Raw genomic sequence first — 23,232 nt, 5'->3', positions numbered from 1 at the left:
AACCAAGGGACAGACAGTCCACTAACAGAGCGCAGGGACTATCATCTGCTGGGTGAGTGGGGAACCGGGTTAGTAAAAGCACTTTTATTCTGCCCAAAAAAAAAAAAAAAAACACAAGCAGTTTCTCCTTACAGTGCAGATGAAGCCCCAACGCAATGGAAATCTTTCAGATTCCCTGGAGCTGGGCTTTATGAAAAGTGTATTTAACTATAGCTCAGTGGTTAGCACTTCTGCATGGAGTTTGCATGTTCTGCTCCGTTTGCGAGAGTTTCCTCTGGTTTTCTCCCATTCTTCAAACACAGGCTGGTAAGTTAATTGGCTCCTGTCTAATGTATGTATGTATTCACCTTGTTGACAGGGACTGATGTGAATATACAATATGTAAAGTGTTGCATATACAAGTAAAATAAGTATTCAACACATCACCATTTTTCTCGGTAAATATATTTCTAAAGGGGCTATTGACATGAAATTTTCACCACGTCAATAACAACCCTTGCAATCCGTATATAAAATGAAACCAAAACAAGTAAGTTCAGAAATAAAAAAGTTCTGTAATAAAATGGAACGACACAGGGAAAAAGTATTGAACACACGAAGAAAAGGGAGGTGCAAAGAGGCACGGAAAGCCAAGACACCAGCTGAAATCTATCAGTAATTAGAAAACAACCCTTGTCAGTGTGAATTTAATATCAGCTGGTACGGTCTCAACTGATGGCCTACAAAAATGTTGTCTCATAAGAAACCATGATAAAAGCAAAAGAGTGCTCTCAAGACCTTTGCAAACTTATTGTTATAAAAACATACTGATGACATGTTGGGGCCATAAACCGGCAACGACCAGGTGCTCCTCGCAAGAGGAGTGAAAAGAACCAGAAGAGTTGTCAAAGAACCACTTGTGGAGAGCGTCAGAAAGACCTGGAATTAGCAGGTATAATTGTTTCAAAGAAAACAAGTAATGCACCCACCCACCCGCCATGGCCTGTATGCACGCTATTTGCATACTGGAATGTCAGGGTTAATGGAGACATTCAGGAAGATGCGGGGAGATGTGCAGCACGCACTTCTAGGTGCCCAATTTTAAAATTATGTTATTTAACTCCATGTAAACCTGTACATAAAGTCCCTCTGATATTTTCCTGCAAAATCAAAAATGAACCTATTCCAGCAGAGTAGCTGCAACTCTTTTCAGCAGGCACCAAAGGTTGCCATAGTCTACCTGAGGCACCAATCCCACAACATGACAAAAAGGAGAGACCTGAATTTCTAGGTATGGTGCACATTTAACCCCCTATTCTCTGAACTTCTCCATGTGACATAGGATGCAGGGCCTCTGTGCCCAAGCAACATTTCACCCCACTCAAGAACCATTACATGTCCAGTCTTTTGCAAGTGCAGATTTTAAAAAGTTGGTGGTTGCCAAGAGATTCTCAAAAAAAGGGGGGGGGGGGGGACGACAACCACTTTAACATAAAACACTATACATGCCCTGTATGGGAAAAAAAAAAAAAGTGCTTTTTGCCAAGTAAACAAGTCTAGCAAAGCTTAGGCATGTCCTCCTATTCAGGAGCCCCCTGCGTTTCTCAGACGAAACCCACACCTTAACAGTCACAAGTCAATCAGGAAACCAAATTTGGTCACAAAAGGGTGTGAAGCTTCCGTTTCTATTTCAAACTAGAAGGTTCCCAGACCAAACCACCCTCCCAATATTACCAGATCTGATAAGAGCTCCTGCCAGCAGTCTAATCACAAGCAGAATGGAAAGACCCAGTGAATGGTTTCATCTTTCAAAGACCTTCAGTCACTGAACACTCCCTGCCAATAGTTCTGAATCCAAAACATGAAAGGGTCCTTGCACACTGCCCCCCCCCCCAAAAAAAAAAAATAACCGTGCGCGCGCACACTCACTGCTCCTAGAGGGGTTTGGCATTTTGCCTGTAGAAGCAACAAATGTTATCCTAGGTGTTCATGCACATTGGGCAGGTTTTTTTTTTTGTTTGCTTTTCTTTTTTAAGCTCAGTGTTTAGAAGCAGAAAAAAAAACCCTTCTGAGTGTTTCTCTGGCTGAAAAAGCTAAACACTCCTAAAACCTAAAAAAAAAAAAAAAAAAAAAAAAAAAAAAGCCTTAAAAATGTCAAATCTTTAACATACTATCATTTCAGAAGGTGATCCTGCTTACCAAGGTCCTTATTTAGACACAATCTGTTATAGGACATCTGTTATCCTTCCAGCCCCAAGTCCAATTGCTAACAAACTCATGCAGACGCCACCTCCACAACATCACCAAAATACGCCCGTTCCTAACCCCAGAAACTACTAAACAGCTCATTCACTCCCTCATCATATCACGACTCGATTACTGCAACTCCCTCCTCACTGGCCTGCCTCACCACAGGCTATCCCCGCTTCAGTCGATCCGGAATACGGCGGCCAGACTCATCCACCTTACCAACCTCTCCGTTTCCACCACCCCCCTCTGCCAATCCCTCCACTGGCTTCCGATTGCCCAAACAGATCAAATTCAAACTGCTAACACTGACGTACAAAGCTGTCCATAATTCTGCCCCAAACTACATCACCGACCTAATATTTAAATACCACCCAAAACGCACTCTCCGCTCTTCAAAAGACCTCCTCTCTAGTTCCCGGATCTCCTCCTCCCATGCCCGCCTCCAGGGAATCACCCATCCTGTGGAACTCCCTACCCCAAGCCATCAGACTATCACCCACTCTCCTCTCCTTTAGGCGCACCTTAAAAACCCACCTCTTCAGGGAAGCCTACCCCACCCCCTGCTAACTGCCAATCTCCTCTACTCTTCCTACCACTCCATCCCCCACAGCTTTTCCTCCCATACCACTCTCCTCTCCCTCCTAGATTGTAAGCTCCAAGGAGCAGCGCCCTCGAACCCCTCGTGTATCGAACTGTATTGTTATTGTACTGTCTCATGTATTGTCCCCCATTGTAATGTACAGCGATGAGCGAACTGTTGGCACTATAAAAATACTGTATAATAATAATAATAAGACAACACAGCCGTCTCCCAATGGCTTCTGCCCTGTCACATGTGCCCATGCTGGCGACTACAATCAGGTGTGCCATTGTTTAGGTAGGTATAGGCCACTGTTGTCACCAATAGGAACCTCCTCCAAAGCAACACCCTGCAGCCAACACTGTAGTGCATGTAGTCCGGCAAGAGCTGGAGGAAATCACAATACAATAACACCATCACACATGTAATGTCCTTAAACTCACACAGGATTATACAAAAAAAAAAAAATAATAATAATATATACATCTCCAAAAAGTTGTATTTCATCTAGCGCCTGGATTTAATAGGGAGGATAGGAGTCATATCTAAACGAAAGATCAAAAAATGTAATCAAATTGCAGTTCTTAGATGTGGTGGCTGCATTTGATTTCCATTTTCTGTGCATGTTGAAAACACCGGTTCATCCTGCTAGACATATTCTATCCAAACCACCTATGGACTAAGATCCCAAAACCATGTAATCAGTTTTCCCTGCCATCTTCTTTGAAATTACAAAACTATTCCTCTTAAAAGGGTAAAAGTCAAAGGTTGTAAAGGCCTTTTTTTACTTTACTGCATTCTCTGCATCAAGGTGAAAAACCTCAGCTCCCTGCAGCCCCCCCCCCCCCAAATACTTACCTGAGCCCGATCTCAATCCTGAGCCGTACCCAAGAGCAAACGGCTTTCTCCTCTATCTTCCTCCTCACTGGACATGGAGGCAGCAGCAGGAGCCATTACCTCCTGCTACTGTCAATCAACTCCTGTAAAGAGGAAGTGGGGCAATCCACAATGTCAATGGAAGCATACAGCCAGGTTCAGCAATGCACCTGCATGAGTGCCCCCATAGCAAGTGACTTGCTATAGGGGCGCTTGGCAGCAGGGAGGAGCCAGGAGGGCCGATGAGGGAACACGGAAGACTCTCAGACATGTATAACATCTTCGTTATTAAAAAAAAAAAAAAAAAATTATATTTACAATTACTTTAATGTTATAGAGGAGGAGAGGGAGGAATCTGAAGCGGGAAAAAAAAAAAAAAAAAAAACCCAGTAGTGGGACGATTAGGTTAATAAAATATATTGGTTGTCGAACTGTAAAGCATGCTCATCTGGAAACACTGATATAAACTTATGAAAATTACAGATAGAGCATCAAAAAAAAAAAAAACGTCGACATCCCTTCACCACCTCAGACCTATCTTTGGTAACCAGAAAAGGTTGCTTCATTAGCAAGTTGAGAGCTCTTGCAGGAGTGACTCAAGCCTCAGCTGTACCTACTGCACAAGACCAGGACCAAGTGGTCAATTTAAATCCTGGTTATTATGCAGTTGTGATTGTATTTTTTTTTTTGTAACAGACAGCATACATGGTCTACAGTTTCTTGCAGTACTTCTACCATTTTCCCCACATTAAAATATTATTTGAAAGGCATTAAAGGTGAATCACAATATTAGAAATGAAAGAATCAATGCCTCTGTGAGAGCTACTGAACTATAAAACTCTGTATATTCCTGTCTGGTCGTGGCAGTGTGTCATATTTTCAGTCAGTACAGCTACAGCAAATGCTGTTAACAATGCAGGTTTCTGTTCAAACATGTGGTGACAGCTACTGTTTGTGTATAGGGTTAACCGTGGAGTTGACCAACCACAGTGACCATCGCCCCAAATCTGTTAATGTTTAAATTGTCGTACTGATAAATTTCTGCACAGTGTGAGGCTGAGAGTGCAATGTCACATTTTGGTAGCAGTGGTGGGTCTTGAGACTGTTGCCTGGAGCTGCTCTGTAAATGTGGATTAAAACAGGTCCTCATCATACACTATCTGAAGCCAACACATAGCTACCCGATTCTTAAAACAGTTTACATTTCAGCGAGTTTATCATCTTTCAAAAACATCCACCGAGAACACAGTGTAGTCTGCCCTGCCTCCGTAATGGATTTAGAGAGGCTTTCAAGGGTGTTTCACATTATTGCAGAAACCCAAATAACAGACTACGGGGAGGAAAACAGTTATCAGCTTTTCAGCAAAACCACAAGAAGGTTAAAGAGAAGCTGGGAAGAAATAGAAGAAATAATCACTTGAAAAGAAAAAGGGGGGCGTCAACTCACATGAAAGTAGGATTTACAGCACCCACAATCCTCACAGCATTTCTTTTACAAAGAGGTGACAGAAGTAAAGTCAGCTCCAAAACAGGAGCCATGACAGCAAAGGTCGCGCCCCCCCCAAGTCGTGGGGCTACAACATCTCAAAAGTCACAAATGGATGATTTAGAAAACACACACACTTTGAAAAAGTACTAGTTGCCTGGCTGTTAATCTATTGGCTGCTGACCCCAACCAAGGTCACGTATCAGACTTCACTTGCTGTAAGCTTTGATTTAATATGGATCCAAAGAAGCATTTCAGAAAGTGGTCGGCAATGACAGCCTCTCAGGGCCAGCTCCCTTTAACATAGCCACAGTTTTGATTTTTGTTTTCGTTACTGTCCCAAATAGGACATACATTTGTACTAAGCCACCGAGTACACCCACTAGTGGCAGGTCTATATATGCTAAATTCAGGCTGGGTTCACATATGTGCGGTACATCGCATGTGATTCGCACAGGAACCACACCGCATTCCTGTGCAGATCACATGCGATTTGTGTACGGTGCGATTGGAGCCATACATTTTGTATGGCTCTAATCGCACCACATCAAAAATGTGCAGGACCCTTTTTTGGGTCCGCACTAGAATCGGATCGCATAGGTATTCACAACCATGCGATCCGATTCTGCAAATTGCACAGCGTTTTGCGGACAGCTTTCAGGGTGTTAACTTAACATACACACCCGCAGCAGTTTGCATGAACGGGGTGCGATTCTGATGTGGTGCGGAATTCGCACTAAAAATGATGTGAATTCCGCACTGCATCAGTGTGAACCAGGGCTCTAAGAAAACCTTTCAAGAAAATGCTGGCCGCCTGGCTCTTATGCATCAATATTTCAAGTCACTGACACATACATAGGCCTGTGACTAAGGAAGCAGTGAACACAGAAGTTCAACATAACAGCTTAGCAATAGCATTTCACCAATGCTAGCACCATTTACATCTCTGCTTGTAGGTGTTCTACCAAAAATTGCTGTAAGGCTTCAAGGTAAGCAACACAATGAAAGCGCTCATTAAAAGGAATCTGTACTTTCCCTGTATGCTACTTGCAAACAATGCAGTCTAACAGGAACATAAACTTCAAAGATTCAACTAAAGACACGTATGTGTTAAAAAGGCAACTTCCACCATCATGAACACGCATGAAAAACCCAAAAATGTTCTTTCCCTTATAGTCTAGTATAGCCATACCATAAAAAAAAAAAAAAAAAAAAAAAAAAAAGTTCACATACAAAACAAACACAAAACAACGCACACACATTGCTGTTGATTCTGCCAGAACTCTTGTGATCTGGTAACTTCCAGTGCAGATTCATCAGTTATCACTGTTCTCAGCTCTGTGGTCTACAGAACAGCTCCCTTATGTTATGTGGAAGAGCAGGAGGTGTTCTGTAGTCCTAGAGTGAAAAAGCTGCTCTTTAGGCTCCATGCACACGGGGCATTTCAATAACGCTGGTAACGTTAGCAGTGTAAAGTCACATAAAAAAAAAGTGAGTTTTTCAGAGGGTTTTTTTTTTTACAAACAAAACAAAAAAATAATGTTTTTTAGTCAAAAAACATCCAAAAAATACTGGTTGGCCGTGTTTTTCAGCATTAGAGCATTTTTACACCTAAAAAACTCCTCTAGAGACCCACTAGTTCTAGGGTTTTTTCCAGCCAAAAAACAATGAGTACAGTCTATGTGTTCATGGACACAGGATAATATGCTGGGGGGTTTACTGGCTGTAGAAAAAAAAAAAAAAAAAAAAAGAAAGAAAAAAAAAAACACCACACATCAAAAGCCAAAAACAGCAGCTGTAAAAATGTCCAGTGTGCATGAGGACTTAAGTACAGCAAGTGAACATTTTCACTCCAGGGCAGGAAATAGGAGGGAAGAAAAAAAAAAAAAAAAACCCAAACACATACAAAATCCAAGGACTGCTAAGATATTACATTTATTTAGTCTGCCTGCAAAAAAAAAAAAAAAAAAACCCCACACACACACACACGAGACAAAAGTCCATCCAGTTCTTAGGTTTAGATACACTTTAAAAAGCAGATAAGATATACTGCAATGCAACACAATGATTTTGTAATAGTAGCCTGAAAGGGTTTTTTTTTTTTTAAATACATTGTCTTGCGTACACTTAGGGTTGCATTAAAAAAAAAAAAAAAAAAAAAAAAAAAAAAACAACTGTATGTGTATTTGTTCAAATGGAGGCAAATTTGAATGTTACTAGGCTATTCTCTCTCCTGGTCAAATGTTATTCAATCATTAATAATGAATCTGGAAAATATCCCTTATTGGCCATTAGATGGAGTGGTTGACCAAAGGAAAAAAAATTTTATATATATTTCATACATCACACACACACACACACACACACACACACTTTAACTTTGGGTTCAGATGTCCCAGCATACACCATTAGGCCCCTTTCACACGGGCATCGTCCGATCATAGTTTTTCAAAAAGGAAAAACATACTCAGTTTAGGTCATATTTTCACATCTGTTTATATCAGTTCAGTCCACTTTACATGAATTTTTGCATATGTTTTTACTTAGTTTTTGTAGAGACCAATCAGAGGTGACAAAAGCATAAACAAAAGATTTTCTTGCCTAAAAATGGACAGAAACAGACTTGATGTAAACAACCGTTCTATTCCATTGCCATGGATCTGGCCATACTCTTGTGTGTTAAGGCTTTTTTTTTTTTTTTAGACAGATGTAGAAGGATGGTCAATTGATTATCATCCATTCACATCCGCTGGTCCAAAAAGATGGATGAAAAAGGGCAAACGGTCCGCCCGTGTGAAAGGGGCCTTAGAGCTCTCCTTAGTTCTGAGTAATTGAATCGCGTGTATTATAATTGGTCTAGGTTTATTTTGATCATGGAATAGTTAAAAACTGGAGGAAAGGTGCAACTGTCCTGAAGAATATCCAATTCGATTCCAGCATTCTAACAAAACAAGCTTCATGACTGGCATCGGCCTTCGCTCCACTTTGTCTCCAGCTCCCATTAATCAGTAATTTACAGTTCAGCTCTATACATGCACAGTGCATGAACACCACAAATCTATTCCAACATTGGCCGAGGAGGAGAAAAACGGTCACTGATCAGGAGAGTGAATGCAAAACAATGGAGTCAGATAACAGCCCTGAAATAACAGGAACCAATGTTGCCAATGTAACTTGGCAGATCATTCACAAGCTAAGCATGTTCTGTATCCTTGGACATCAGATATATACAAAGCTCTGACTGTAGAGGAGTTGGAGGCACAAGGCAGCAACCAAATATTTCTATTAAAGCAAACCTCTATTCAGAGAGGAACTTCAGTCTCCTTTAGCTTTGGCCTCTCCACACCACCATTTTTGTGTAGAGTAGTGTCAAAAGACTCTGCCTGGCCTTTGGGGTCCCTATGTCACATCTGTACACACACAGGGGGTGGGGGTTAGTGCAATATGCAGACATGACCAAGTTTGGACTTCCCCATACCTGTTCCATCTCTGAGCATGAATGGGGAATGTGAAAAAAAGCAGTACCCTTTTCAGCACACAGGCTCCCTCCAGTCCCCACAACCAAGCCGCCTAGGAGGACAGGCTCCCTCCAGTCCCCACAACCAAGCCGCCTAGGAGGACAGGCTCCCTCCAGTCCCCGTAACCAAGCTCCCTCCCGTCCCCGTAACCAAGCCGCCTAGAGGGCAGGCTCCCTCCCGTCCCCGTAACCAAGCCGCCTAGAGGGCAGGCTCCCTCCCGTCCCGAAGCCGCCTAGAGGGTAGGCTCCCTCCCGTCCCGAAGCCGCCTAGAGGGCAGGCTCCCTCCCGTCCCGAAGCCGCCTAGAGGGCAGGCTCCCTCCCGTCCCGAAGCCGCCTAGAGGGCAGGCTCCCTCCCGTCCCGAAGCCGCCTAGAGGGCAGGCTCCCTCCCGTCCCGAAGCCGCCTAGAGGGCAGGCTCCCTCCCGTCCCCGTAACCAAGCCGCCTAGAGGGCAGGCTCCCTCCCGTCCCCGTAACCAAGCCGCCTAGAGGGCAGGCTCCCTCCTGTCCCCGTAACCAAGCTGCCTAGAGGGCACGCTCCCTCCTGTCCCCGTAACCAAGCTTCCTCCAGTCCCCGTAACCAAGCCGCCTAGAGGGTAGGCTCCCTCCAGTCCCCATAACCAAGCCTCCTTCATTCATTCAGCCATGTTTGTTTTGTTTTTTTTTTGTTTGTTTTTTTAAGAAAAAAAGGGATTCAGTTTACACATCGGTCTTCAGTTCACAGCTGTTTTTGCATCCATTTTTTCTTAGTTGTTGCAGAGACCAGAGGTGACAAAAGAATAAACAATTTTTTTTGCCTATAAAATGGACATAAAAAGGAATGGATATAAACAGATGGAATCTGTTAGCATTCATTTACATTTGTTGTTTTAACGGATCTGGATATTGACTGTTCTGTTTAAGGCTTCATACACAATTTCTTAACTCTCCTAGAAGTCTTTCCCCCAAGCAGCAACGTTTTGGGGAAAAAAAAAACAAATCTGAATGGATATGGATGTAGGTGGATGAACATTAGATTACATCAACCCACCCACAGACATACATTGTGGTTCAGTTTGGATCCATCTGAAAATCTGTCAGACAGATCTAGACTGAACGACCGTGTGAAGGGGGCCTAACCAAACTCCCTGGAGGACAGCCTCCCTGAAGCCACGTAACCCAACTACCTGCAGGATTACTGCCACGTTCATTTTAGTGAGTAGTTTAGGGCAGGGCTTGACACATTTGCCTTGAATCTAGGAGCCAGTTATAAAAAAAGATAGGAGCCAGTTTGTTGTTTTAGCATAGCGTGGATTGTCAGCGCCTGGGGAAAGGCAACATTTGGGCAACAAACTTCACGCAATGCTGTTTGCTATATGACAATCATGGCACAACCGCACCACGTTTTAGGCACCATTGAATATAATGGCACCTGAACCTGTGTTTTGTGATCACAGCAATTCTGCTGCAATCAGAAAATGTGCAGGTGTGAATGGAGTTGCTCTGATTCACACAAGCGATTCTGGATGCATTTTCAAACTGACAGATTTGCATGACAGGCTAGATATTATGCGTCCTTATTGAGGTGGTTCACACAGATGTGATCCACACGCATTGTGTTTTGAGTGCCATTATGAAAAGGGTTGTATGCAAGTTGGAGTAGAGTAGAGTGGCATATGGAGAGAAGTGTTCACATATGACTGCTATTGACAGGCGTTTTTGCCAGTCTACGGGAGGCGACTGTGCCCCGAAATCTACGGGAGGCGACTGTGCCCTGAAGTCTACGGGAGGCGGTGTGTAAACCCAGGCGCCAGGATGCAATTTCTAGTCGTCATGGTGACCTGGGATTTGTTGAGCCCTAATTTAGGGCTCATTCACACAGGCACAGAGGGCTGTACTACGTAAATAAACAAAAGTATTTCTGTCCTGAGAGTCAGAGGTGTTGTGTACAGTCACAAGTACAATGGCAGACCGGTTGAATGATGATAAGAGTTTACATGCATACAGGGACGTATGAATGGCTCTAAACGCAAACTTCCAGCTTTAGGGGCGCATTGCCAAACGCTTAGATGTGTGGTTAACAGCATGCAGCCACAGTATGTCACTCATTTGTACAAACCGTTGTATGCAACACCTTTAGTCCCATCCAACCGACACTGTACCCTTATAGCCGGGGGGGGGAAACAAAAAAAAGGGGTGCTCAGCTAACAGCGATAATGTATTATAGCTCATTCAGAAAAATAGCCACCACACCACAGATGAACCTCAGAACCCCAAAATTTATTGAGGTTTCAATGGGAAGTGCAAAATTAGACCTATCCACCAACGTTTCAAAAAGACCTTGCTGGATCCCTTTAGAGTGACAGACATGTAAAGGGGTCCGACTAGTTCCCCGAAACGTTATTGAATATATTTACCTTTGCACTTTATAATGGATCCAAAATCTGGAGTGTTCCGATCATCTTTGGTCATTCCTAAATGAATGCAATACCTTCACCTCTTGGGTTGTGCTCTATGACAGTGCACAGCCCTCTGCTCCTGTAAGAATGAACTTTTATAGAGAAAATCAAATCTAATTCCTCAGCTCATCACAGTCGCTATAAAAGATTTCACTATCCCAGCCGTCCAGCACGCCACGGTTCAGTTACAGAAGTGACTTTCCCACTACATGGAAGTGGACGCAGTCCTGACCACCAAGTCCCTACAAGTCCATCCCACATCACCGTCCTTCCTGATGACTGAGCGTCCAGCTTTAACTTACAAGCTACAGATTGCCTAAATCACTGGTCAGGCTCCTGCTGAGGGCCATTCTTTTCAAACACTGATTTTGCTATTCAAACACAAATGCATGCATTTGAAAGGCAAAGGCAGAGTTCTACAGGAAAAGGCTGATTGTCCTGCTTTGCCTGCAGTTCAAACTCCCCTCTATTTATTTATTACAGGTACTTATGTATGTAAAGCACTTTGGAAATTGTCAGCACTATTCATACATAGACATACTAGGGCCAAATACCTGGAGGAAACCCACGCAGGCACAGGGAGAACATGCAAAACTCCAGGCAGGCTGTGCCGTGGTTGGGATTCAAACCGATGACCCCAGTGCCCTCAATAAGTCTTTGTGCGTCCATGAGAATGCAGCGCAGTTCAAAGCAGCCCCTGAACTTCCATGTGCACAGCTCTGTCAAAGTCAACATGATTTTGGGGATCTGCATTTGGATCACACAGCAAAACACGAGAAAAACAACAACATCTATCAATATGGGTACTTTTAAAAAGTTTAACAAACTGTAAACTTCCTACAATCATTTACAAAAAAAAAAAAAAAATAAACCTCAACACAAAAAGTAATATATCTACTAGCAACTGTTGCTGATCACAAAATTTGTAACTGACAGAACACCATAAACAGAACCTCCTTGTCATGTGGGGGGGAAAAAAAAAAAAAAAAAAAAAAAAAGATACACTACAGGGCCCTTCCATGTTTAAAATAAATAAAAATTATTATAGTAATAATGATTATTGGTACTTATATAGCTCCGTCAATTTATACAGCGCTTTACAGTCCCTGACCCTCAAGGGGCGTACAATCTCAGGTCCCTAACTCACAGTCATACATACTAGGGCCAATTTACCTACCGGCATGTTTTTGGGGTGCAGGAAAAGGCTGATTGTCCTGCTTTGCCTGCAGTTCAAACTCCCCTCTATTTATTTATTACAGGTACTTATGTATGTAAAGCACTTTGGAAATTGTCAGCACTATTCATACATAGACATACTAGGGCCAAATACCCGGAGGAAAGCCATGCAGGCACAGGGAGAACATGCAGGCAGGTGGTGCCATGGTCAGGATTCAAACCAACAACCCTAGTACTGCCAGGTGGAAGTGCTAACCATTTAGCCACTGTGCTGCCCTCAATATATCATACACACACCAAAAAAATTCAAAAGAAATGTATGTATAACAAATTATGCACTGATTTGCATGTTCATGAGGGAAATAAGTATTTGATCCCCTTCACAAAACATGACTTTGTGATTGCCAACAAGGGATTTGCCACCAAGTACTGAGGTCAGACGTTTCCTGTAGCTGGCACATATATCAGGAGGGATTTTGGCCCACTCCTCTTGGCAGATCCTCTCCAAGTCATGAAGGTTTGGTGGCTGACGTTTGGCAACTCGAACTTTCAGCTCCCTCTACAGATTTTCAATTGGATTAGGGTCTGGTGACTGGCTAGGCCACTCCAGGACCTTAATGTGCTTCTTCTTGAGCCACTCCTTTGTTGCCTTGGTTGTGTGTTTTGGGTCATTGTCATGCTGGAACACCGATCCACGACCCATTTTCAATGCCCTGGCTGAGGGAAGACTTGACAGTACAATGCCCTGTCCATCAGCCCTTTGATGCGGTGCAGTTGTCCTGTCCCCTTAGCAGAAAAACACCCCCAAAGCAGAATGTTTCCACCATGTTTGACAGTTGGGATGGTGTTCTTGGGCTCACAGGCAGCATTCCTCCTCCAAACTCGGCGACTTAAGTTGATGCCAAAGAGCTTGATTTTGGTCTCATCTGATCACAACACTTTCAACCAGTCCTCCTCTGCATCATTCAAATGTTCAGTGGCAAACTTCAGACGGGCCTGAACATGTGCTTTCTTGAGCAGAGGGACCTTGTGGGCACTGCAGGATTTCAATCCTTCTCAGCGTAGTGTGTTACCAATTGTTTTCTTGGTGACTGTGGTCCCAGCTGCCTGGAGATCATTGACAAGATCCTCATGTGTAGTTCTGAGATGATTCCTCACTGTTCTTATGATCATTGACACTCCACGAGGTGAGATCCTGCATGGTGAACCAGACCTAGGGAGGCTGACAGTTGTTTTGGGTTTCTTCCATTTGCGAATGATTGCACCAACTGTTGTCACCTTCTCACCAAGCTGCTTGGCGATAGTTTGGTAGCCCAGTCCAGCCTTGTGTAGGTCTACAATCTTGTCCCTGACATCATTAGACAGCTCTTTGGTCTGCCATGGTGGAGAGGTTGGAATCTGATTGATTGCTCCTGTGGACAGGTGTCTTTTATACAGGTAACAAAATGAGATTAGCAGCACTCCCTTTAAGAGACTGCTTCTAATCTCAGCTTGTTACCTGTATGAAAGACACCTGGTAGCCAGAACTCCTGCTGAATGATAGGGGATCAAATACTTATTTCCCTCATGAACATGCAAATCAGTGCATCATTTGTTAGACATGCATTTCTTTTGAATTTTTTGTTGCTATTCTGTCTCTCTGTGTTACAATACACTTACCATTCGATTTTTAGACTGGTCATTTCTTTGGGAGTGGGCAAACATTCAAAATCAGTAGGGGATCAAATACGTGTGTGTGTGAATAATATTTGCTTTGGCGTGTAACCATGGCCACATGTCACAGAGGTGCAAAGGATAGAACATTATAGCCTGGATCCCATTGTGGAGATTTACCTCCACTTCCTGCCCCTTAAGCTGGCTATAAACAAATAGATTTTCATTCAAGAATTTTTGTTTCAAGAATATTCGTTTGACTTTCTAATCATTAGTGGGGTCAAATCCATGTTTGTTCTTGACCGCAGTGTATGTGGTTATCGTTCAGAAATTACATTCATTTTAAATTCAAACGTTAAAAGCAAAAGACAAAAATTTCGAACGACATTCGTCCATTCACCAAATGTTCAAAGAATTTTCAACGTGTATGGCCAGCTTTAGACACAACAGGAAGTGAAGGAAAAACTCATCCTAACATTTAGAATGCTGTAACCAGAACATGTCAATGGAACAGGAACAAAAAGGAAATCTTTGAAAGGGAACACGACTGTAAAATGTTGGATTTGCCATAATTTCCTGTCCTGATGACAATGGTGACCAGGATAAAAGTAAATGTCCCCTCCTCCAGACAGTAGTAAAAACTTAATGGGGGGCTAAAAGCAAACTGTCCCCAAACTGGAGAGCAGCAATGTACATAAAGTCTTACACAGCTCAGCAATGCATTGATCCTGTCCATCCATTGTTACGTTATACCATTACTAAATAGCTTCATGCTTTTACAGATAAATAGGACATGTTAGGCCTCTTCCACACAGGATGAGCTTTGCTAGGAGTCTGCTGATTACTGCTGAGCAGGCGGATGGCTGGTCTGTGTCCACTCAGCTTATGCAGAACAGACACAGCCAGTTATCTTTTATTTATGGGTGGTCAGATGTCCATCTACACCAGATTGCCATCTGATCCAATCCGCTAGACAGAAGGGGGAACGGATGCCCATCTGTGTTTTTAGCGGGTTGGATGTAGGTGGGTGTATTTCAGGGGTCTCCAAACTTTACCTTCAGACTTTAGGGAGGGCCGAACTGTGGCCAGTGGGAGAAGAAAATGTCCTGGCATCAGTGGGAGTAAACAATGCCTCGTCATTGGTATTAACGGGAGATATACTGCCCCATCGTTGGAGGAACAGTGCCCCATCGATGGTGTCAGCGGGAGGAACAGTGCCCCATCGATGGTGTCAGAGGGAGGAACAGTGCCCTATTGTTGGTGTCAGTTGAAGGAATAGTGCCCTATCGTTGGTGTCAGTGGAAGGAATAGTGCCCTATCGTTGGTGTCAGTGGAAGGAATAGTGCCCTATCGTTGGTGTCAGTGCTCCACTATTGTTTTCGGTGGCGGCGTACCCATCAAACGCAACACGCGCTAAATTTGCCACAGCAAAGAACATATACGCCTTGCCATATAACCCTTGCAGACGATATGCATGTACAGGGCTCTAGCCACTCCCCATTTTGAAATTAATAAAGAGCATTACTAGGCAGTTGGGGAGTGGCAAAAATGCAGCCAAACCGCCATTTTTCCCACCTATGTGAACAACGCCTAAGAATGTACCTGTAAAATTGAAAAAAATGTGGTCGGTCAGCTGAGGTTGGACACGGTGCGCATCTTTCACATAGGCTTAGAGTTGCAGTTAAATAACAAAACATGGTTTAACTTGGCTACAAGATGTAACTAAACCCTGCCCAAATGTCACCTCTGGTTTTCGAGGGGGGGTTCCCACAGCCCTGCCCAAATGCCACCTCTGGTTTTTTTTTGGGGGGGGGGTTCCCACATCCCTGCTCAAATGCCACCTCTGGTTTTCAGGGGGGTTTCCCACAACCCTGCCCAAATGCCACCTCTGGTTTCCAAGGGGGGTGTTCCCACAACCCTGCCCAAATGCCACCTCTGGTTTCCAAGGGGGGTGTTCCCACAACCCTGCCCAAATGCCATCTCTGGTTTTCGGGGGGAAAGCCAATCTGCAGTTGACTGCTTTTCAAAGGGTTGCCGACAGGCGATATATGTTGCCTTCTTAACTCCCATGTTAACCCTTTTAAAGCCAACACCACCAGGCTGCAACGGCCTACACTGCACAAAGTTGTGGCACGGCCCCATTCACCAAAATGGGTTTGCGTTTACTGGTGGCACGGCCCGCCGCATGTGACAGAGCTGGCATTTTTGCTGTTGTCATGACGCAAGAGATCATGGTCGTGGCATGTGTACCCCCATCTGGCTAACTGCAGTTTAAAGCTCAGTTCACACCGCTGTGATGCGGTTTTGAGCCGGCCGTCAGTGCGATTATGTAGCGCTACCAGGATGCAACTTTGAGAAGGTTTATATATACTATGAGGGCAAAACTGCACTGGAATTGCACCAAAGTAGTATAGGAACCTTTTCCCAAAAACCGCATCTTACTAATGTGCATTGATGTGAATGGACACCATTGAAAACAATGAGATTCCATTGTCATGCAATTCTGTGACATCTGAAATCACACTAGTGTGAACCAGGCCTAAGGTGGGGGTGGGGGTGGGGGTGGGGTTGCTCAACTATCTGGTTTTAGGGCACATGACCGCAAGTGTAAGCGAGCCTTTAAAGCAGAGTTCCACCCAAAAGTGGAAGCTCCACTTGTTTGCCTCCTCCCCCCCTCCACGGACATATTTGGCACCTTTTGGGAGGGGGGAGCGGGTACATGGTTTTGACAGGTACCCGCTCCCATTTCCAGCTCAGTTTGCTGCGGCGAAGTGAGCCGGGAGTTTGGCCCCCTCCACCCTCCTGGGAACCTTCACAGGTCTCAGAAGACTGCCGAACCAATCAGGACGCTCAGCATGACTCGCGCATGTGCAGTGGGCACCCAGCTATAAAGCCACAAGCTGTCACAGCCTGGCAGTAGAGATGCCAGGGAGGAGAGAAGGGATGGCATGGATGAGAACATCGCTGGACCCCAGGACAGGTGTGTGTATTAAAAGCCAGCAGCTACAGTTTTTGTAGATGCTGACTTTTAATAAAACACAAAAATGGCTGGACCTCCGCTTTCAGTGGGTGATCAGGGGTGGTAAATCCAGGGATCAGATGCCTGTTTTTATCACCCCCTTATAAATGAGGTTGCAACACTTGACAGCTGCATTTTAAATGCGATGTACAGTGCACTACAAGAGAAGTCAACAAAGGAGAATGAAAAATGTCAACGTGTGTCATACACACACACACACACACACACACACACACACACACACACACACACCTTTTTTATTTGGCTGTCATCTTAAAAAAAAAAAAAAAAAAAAAAAAAAAGTTTTGGGGTGTTAGTTATGGGTGGTTTCCCCCAAATGAGGACGTCTACAGTCTAATCTTCCCATATCAGGGTACCCGAGTTCTTACAGATTTCTTTACCAAAAACAATCCTTTCCCCCTCAGAGGCGTCATTCACAGACATATGCACATTTTCCATGCAGAACGCAGGTCCTTGCTGGCAGAGCTAGAAGATCCTACGTAAAATATGCGCCTACACTGCTGGCGTTTAGATGCGTCCAATTCTACAAAACACTTTATAAGCTCCAATACACAAATGGAATGTGCAGATCGGTATGGAGCCGGGCACTGCCTCGTCCTACTCTGCTGTGTACACCACCAGACACAACACACGGCCATCTGTAGCTGTGTCCTCTGCTGCTGCGTTCAGGTGCGTACAAGACGAGACATTTGTGGATGAGCCCCTCACCGGCTATTTATAGTCAGTCCAGGGATGAAGGCGGCTCACATATCACCCCCCCCCCCCAACTTTGTGCCCCTCTGAGATCTGCATGGAGGGTGCACTGCTCAGGCATGGGGATTGCTAAATCAATGAGAGGCTTTGCTGGCCATCGGGACACCCCTGGCAATCAAGGATCGGGGATCCCCCCTCGGGCACCAAGGATCGGAAACCCCCCTCGGGCACCAAGGACTGAGACCCCCATCGGCCACCAAGGATCAGGGACCCCCCCGGGGATCGGAGGTCGTGCTTACCCTGTAGCTGGGCTGACAAGGCTTCTTGCTGCTGCTTGAATCGGGCGGCCTGGGCTTCGTTGCTCCGGGCTTTGTCCTGCACGTAGTTGTACAAGTAGAGCCCGCCGCCCAGTCCCAGCACGGCCAGCAGGCAGAAGGCGGTGTGGAGGAGACTTTTCTGCCTCCGGCTGCACACCCCGGTGCCCATGATCGGACACAGCGAGACCCCCTCCCTCCCCTCCTCCCCCGGCCGGAGCTCGTCACTCGGCCATGGGCACCCAGCACAGCTCAGGTCACCAGCACATCCCAGCCGACTCCTCCTGTCATCCTCATCCCCTCCTGGACGATGCCCGGATCTCCGATCTGATCTCTTCTTCGTCCCAAACGCACAGCGGCTCGGTGCAATCCCAGGCAGCTGTCCTCTTTCCTTCCTCCCCGATCACATCGCCCGATCCCCCTCCGCACTCCCCGAATCTCTCCCAGTCCCGATCGCTTCCCAAACTTGCAACATTTTCAAAGAGGAAGCAGCGCTGGCACCAGCGAGTGGCAGGAGCGCCGACCAATGGGAGGCAGGCAAAGAGACACAACTACGCAGAAGGGGCGGGGCTTCCATTAAAGGGCTCAGCCGTTAACCCTTTCCTGCCATCAGGCGTCACAGTGTCACCCACATGGGCCCGCAGAGTAAACAAACAGAGGACAACGGGAAGAGCTTCTCCGCCTGAAACCACAAAACTTTGTTTTCTTTCAGTTTTTGGATGGTGTAAGGCTGAGGCCGGGTTCACACATATTTGGGGCGGAATATGAGTATTCACACCCATGTGATCCGTTTCTGCACATCGCACTGCGTTTTACAGACCGATTTCAGGGTGTTGTTAACATACACACCCGCAGCCGTTCGCATGAACGGGGTGCGATTCTGATGCGGTGTGGAATTCGCACAGAAAACACTGCAAATTCCTCACAGTGAGAAAATTAGACGAAAAATACCGCTTTCAGAGCAATAGTTCGATAATCTGATGATCAGTACACAGCTTTCCAGAGCCGATCACGACATTTAATGCAAAATCATCCAAAGGGACAAATATGAACATTTCAGATCCAGATCGTACGATTTTCCTTTAGGTTCACACCTAAGCGTTTTCTGCAGCGTTTTGCAGAAACGTAGTACAGTCCATTTAACATGATTTCCTATGGGACATGTTCACAGCTGTGCGTTTTCACCTGGTGTGTTTTTTGGAAAGGGTCAGGTACTTTTTTGAATGCAAAAAGTTGCTTTTTTGAATCTATAGACTTCAATGGAAATTCTGCAGAAAAACGTATTGCGTTTTTGAAGCGTTTTGCATTTTGAATCTGCCTAGCAACAAGAAAAAATAATTAAAACCCTTGCAAAAACGCAAGAGCAAAAATGCAAAACACAATGCAGAAACAGCTCAAACGCAACCTGTAGAGGTGTGAACCCTAGCCTTAGGCTCCATTCACACCAGTGTGTTTTTTAGGGCTTTTTGCAGAAACGCACTACAGTCCATTTAACATGGTTTCCTATGGAACACGTTCACATCTATGCTTTTTTGAGTTGCTGCATTTTTGGAAAGGGTCAAGGACTTTTTTAAAAGCAAAAAGCATCAAATTTGCTACAATAGAGTTCAATGGAGAATCTGCTGAAATGCATGGTAGTGCGTTTTTGCCATGTTTTGCATTTTTATTCTGCCCAATGAAAACAAATTCCACTTAAAAAAAAAAAAAAGCTGAATAAAATGTAAAACATGGTATAAACGTGTCAACAACATATCAAGAACAGGTGTAGAAAAACGCAAAATGAACTGCGAAAAGCACTGCAAAACGGACAAACAGCAAACTGCATAGGTGTGAACGGAGCCTCAATCAGTACAATATTCATTCGTAAAATAAATGGAGTGACCAAGGCCGTGCATGCTCAGAAACAAAAGAATCCATCACAATACATGACATCACTTCCGAAGTTGTATTCAGTCTTAGAAGAACTTTCGGACCTTTAGTAACCTCTTCATTTTCAATATGAGACTAGCATGCAAAAAAACAAAAAGGACGATCTTTCATCGTGTGTACTGGGCTTAAGGGAGGGTTTTAACCCATATCAGTTTTTGTGTCCCCATTGAGGATATTTACCTTCGCTTCCTGTCTCAGAGCCAAAACAGGAAGTGAGCGTTGATCCCTGGTTACAGCATCCCCATTGGAAGATTTCCCCTCTATTCCTGATCTGATTTCACCCCAAAACTTGGGATTTCCCTTCACTTTTGGTGAAAACAGTAACGAGGACAAATGGAGAGGGTGAATCTCCCTGATGGGGGTGAAAGACAGCAATAAACACCTGACAGGGGGTCTAATCCCTCTCTAATCTGTCTACAACAGAAGAAAAAGGTTTGCCTTTGGTTCTACTTTAACCCTTTCACTGCTGGAGACATTTTTGCATACTTAAACAGAGTGTTCCCCATTTTTGTAAGGTCCTTCACCCTGCCTCGTCCCTCTTACTTGTTAGCAAAATTTACAAAAAAAATTTGAAAACTAAGAATTTTTTTAAAATGTATTTCCTTTTTTTACTTGCTAAATCCCAGCCTAGGCCAGGCTTTGCCCACATGTGCTGACACCATAGACTCCTAGTGTGTCAGCGCACATGCCAGGTCTTCTTTAAAGATGGCAGCACTGGAGAAGACAGATGAAGGGAGAACTTTAACTTAAAGTAAGTCAATGCTGGACTCCACAGTCTAGTAAGTATAGGTTTTTTTTTTTGTTTTTTTACTTTAACCTCCCTGGCGGTCTAACTTATCAATATTTTTGAATGTCAAATTGGTACATTGTTTTTCATGGAAATTTGTTGTTCAACCTCCCTGGCGGTATTCCCGAGTGTAGCTCTGGATAAAATTTCAGTACCACAAGCGGTATCCCTGAGCTACACTCGGGCTTACCATGCGGCGTTGCTCAGGGATTCCCTGCAGCGCTTACCTTGTCCTTCGCTCCTGCGATGTGTCCCCTGCAGCGTCCCCGGCCATCTCCTCCGGCCGATGCCGGCATCCGGCTTCCGTGTTCCTGTCCCTGTGACGTTGGGACGTACAGGCGCTGGAACCGGCGGCAAATTTGAAAGTTTTAAAAAATTTCATTTTTTTAAAAATTATTATTACATAGCAAAACATTGCTGTTTTAAAGCATTTCACATACATTTTGTCCCTACTGCTTTGTCCTGTGCCCTGTCTGCATTTTGACTGTTCTTTCTGCCTGGAAGATGGGAAAAGTCCATGGCATCCAAAAGCGTCCCTTTAGGTCAAAATTGGTTTTAGACCAGCTAGAGAACAGCGATAGTAAATCAGAACCACTTGCAGAATTGAGTGATAATGATTTGTGGGGAAATTCGTCATCAGACACTGAAAACGATTTTGCGACTTTGCTCAGCGATGTGCGAACTTGGCGCTATATTTCAAATTTCAGTGTTTTTGGTTTGATTATATTATTGAATTAAATTTATTATTATTATATTCTTATTTTTTATGATTATTTGTTAAATTATAATTTATGATTTCGTGTTTCAAGTTTTATCATATCCAGAATGTTTACTAGACTCTTTTTCGGACAGATTTCAGTGAGTTATTCCTAAAAATTACAATAAAAAAAATACATATTTCCATGCAAAAAAATGGTACCTCTTTCAGCACCAAAAATCTGAAATAATCATACCGCCAGGGAGGTTAGTATTGTAAGCCTGTAATTCTTAGGAATCTAAGAATCTGTCCAAACAAGAGTCTATTAAACATCCCGGGTATGATAAAGTTTGAAGCACAAAATCATAAATTATAATATAATAAATAATTATAAAAAATAATAATATAATAATAATAAATTTAATTCAATAATGTAATCAAACCAAAAACACTGAAATTTGAAATAGAGCGCCAAGTTCGCAAGTCACTGAGCTCAGTCGCAAAATCGTTTTCAGTGTCTGATGACGAATTTCCCCACGAATCATTATCACTCAATTCTGCAAGTGGTTCTGATTTACTATCGCTGTTCTCTAGCTGGTCTAAAACCGATTTTGACCTAAAGGGACGCTTTTTGGACGCCATGCGCATTTCTCAGTTTCCAGGCAGAAAGAACAGTAAAAGTGCAGGAAGGGCACAGGAGAAAGCACTAGGGACAAAATGTATGTGAAATGGTTTGATACAGTAATGTAATACTAACAGATTACAGTGTATTGTGTGTATGTCAAATTTTGACTTTTTTGAATCTCCAGCCGGTTCCACCCCCGTACGTCCCGAAGCTCGCAGGGAACGGAATGACACCGTAGATCACCGGGTAAATGCAATTGCTGCTTATCGGCTGCACTTTCCTCATGCTGTCACACCACGAGGAACGTACTGCCGATAACCAGCAATTGTCAGAGGGTGGATCGGCACCGATCATCAGGGCACTGATGATCAGTGCCCAGCAGTGCCACCCACCAGTGCCAACCACCTGTGCCCACCAGTGCCACCCCCCTGTGCCCATCAATGCCACCCATCTGTGCCCAGCAGTGCCACCCACCAGTGCCACCCATCAGCACTGCCCATCAGTGCCACCCAGCAGTGCCGTCAGTCAGTGCCACCCATCAGTGCCACCTATCAGTGCCCATCATTGCTGCATATCAGTTCAGCATCATCAGTGCCACCTCATCAGTGCCAGCTCATCAATGCTGCCAATCAGTGCCCATCAGTGCTGCCTATACGTGCCACCTCATCAGTGCCGCCTATCAGTGCCCACCAGTGCCGCATATCAGTGCCCATCAGTGCTGCCTGTCAGTGTAGCCTCATCAACACACACCAGTGAAGGAGAAAAATTACCTGTTTGCAAAATGTTATAATAGAAACAAAGAAACATTTTTTTGTTTATAGCGCAAAAAATAAAACACCCAGTCACGATTAAATACCACCAAAACAAAGCTCTATGTGTGTGAAAAAAATGATAAACATTTCATATGGGTACAGTGTTCCATGACCGCTCAATTGTCATTGAAAGTGTGACAGCGCTGAAAGCTGAAAATTGACCTGGACAGGAAGGGGGTAGGTAAGGGGTTAAAGTCTATGGGCATAAGTCGGATAGAAGTCGCCTTGAAGTAGTACTGGAACCTTTTCTAAAGACAGAGCGACTTCAGTAGTGCTAGTTATGACAGCTCTGATTGACTAACATAGAATTTCACATGTCATGCAACTTGGAGTCTCACAAGTCGGATACCAAGTCGCTGCAGTGTGAACCGAGCCTTCAAGA

The 23,232-nt window shown here is 44.3% G+C and overlaps 1 protein-coding gene across 1 annotated transcript in view; it reads right to left on the bottom strand.

Annotated features, from left to right (window-relative positions):
- LOC149447428 (uncharacterized) overlaps nt 1-18,488 on the bottom strand; it is a 123,031-nt gene extending 104,543 nt beyond the window's left edge. Inside the window, exon 1 of the mRNA XM_089652547.1 lies at nt 17,986-18,488. Within this exon, the coding sequence (XP_089508673.1) occupies nt 17,986-18,172 (187 nt within the window). The 5' untranslated portion in view covers nt 18,173-18,488. The remainder of the gene's footprint in view (nt 1-17,985) is intronic.
- Between the last annotated feature and the right edge of the window lie 4,744 nt (nt 18,489-23,232).

The sequence above is a fragment of the Staurois parvus genome, unplaced genomic scaffold, assembly GCF_062004578.1.
Source record: "Staurois parvus isolate SC_StPar_1 unplaced genomic scaffold, SC_StPar_1.0 ptg000686l, whole genome shotgun sequence".
Classification (NCBI taxonomy): domain Eukaryota; kingdom Metazoa; phylum Chordata; class Amphibia; order Anura; family Ranidae; genus Staurois; species Staurois parvus.
This window is presented reverse-complemented; position numbering and strand designations above follow the sequence as displayed.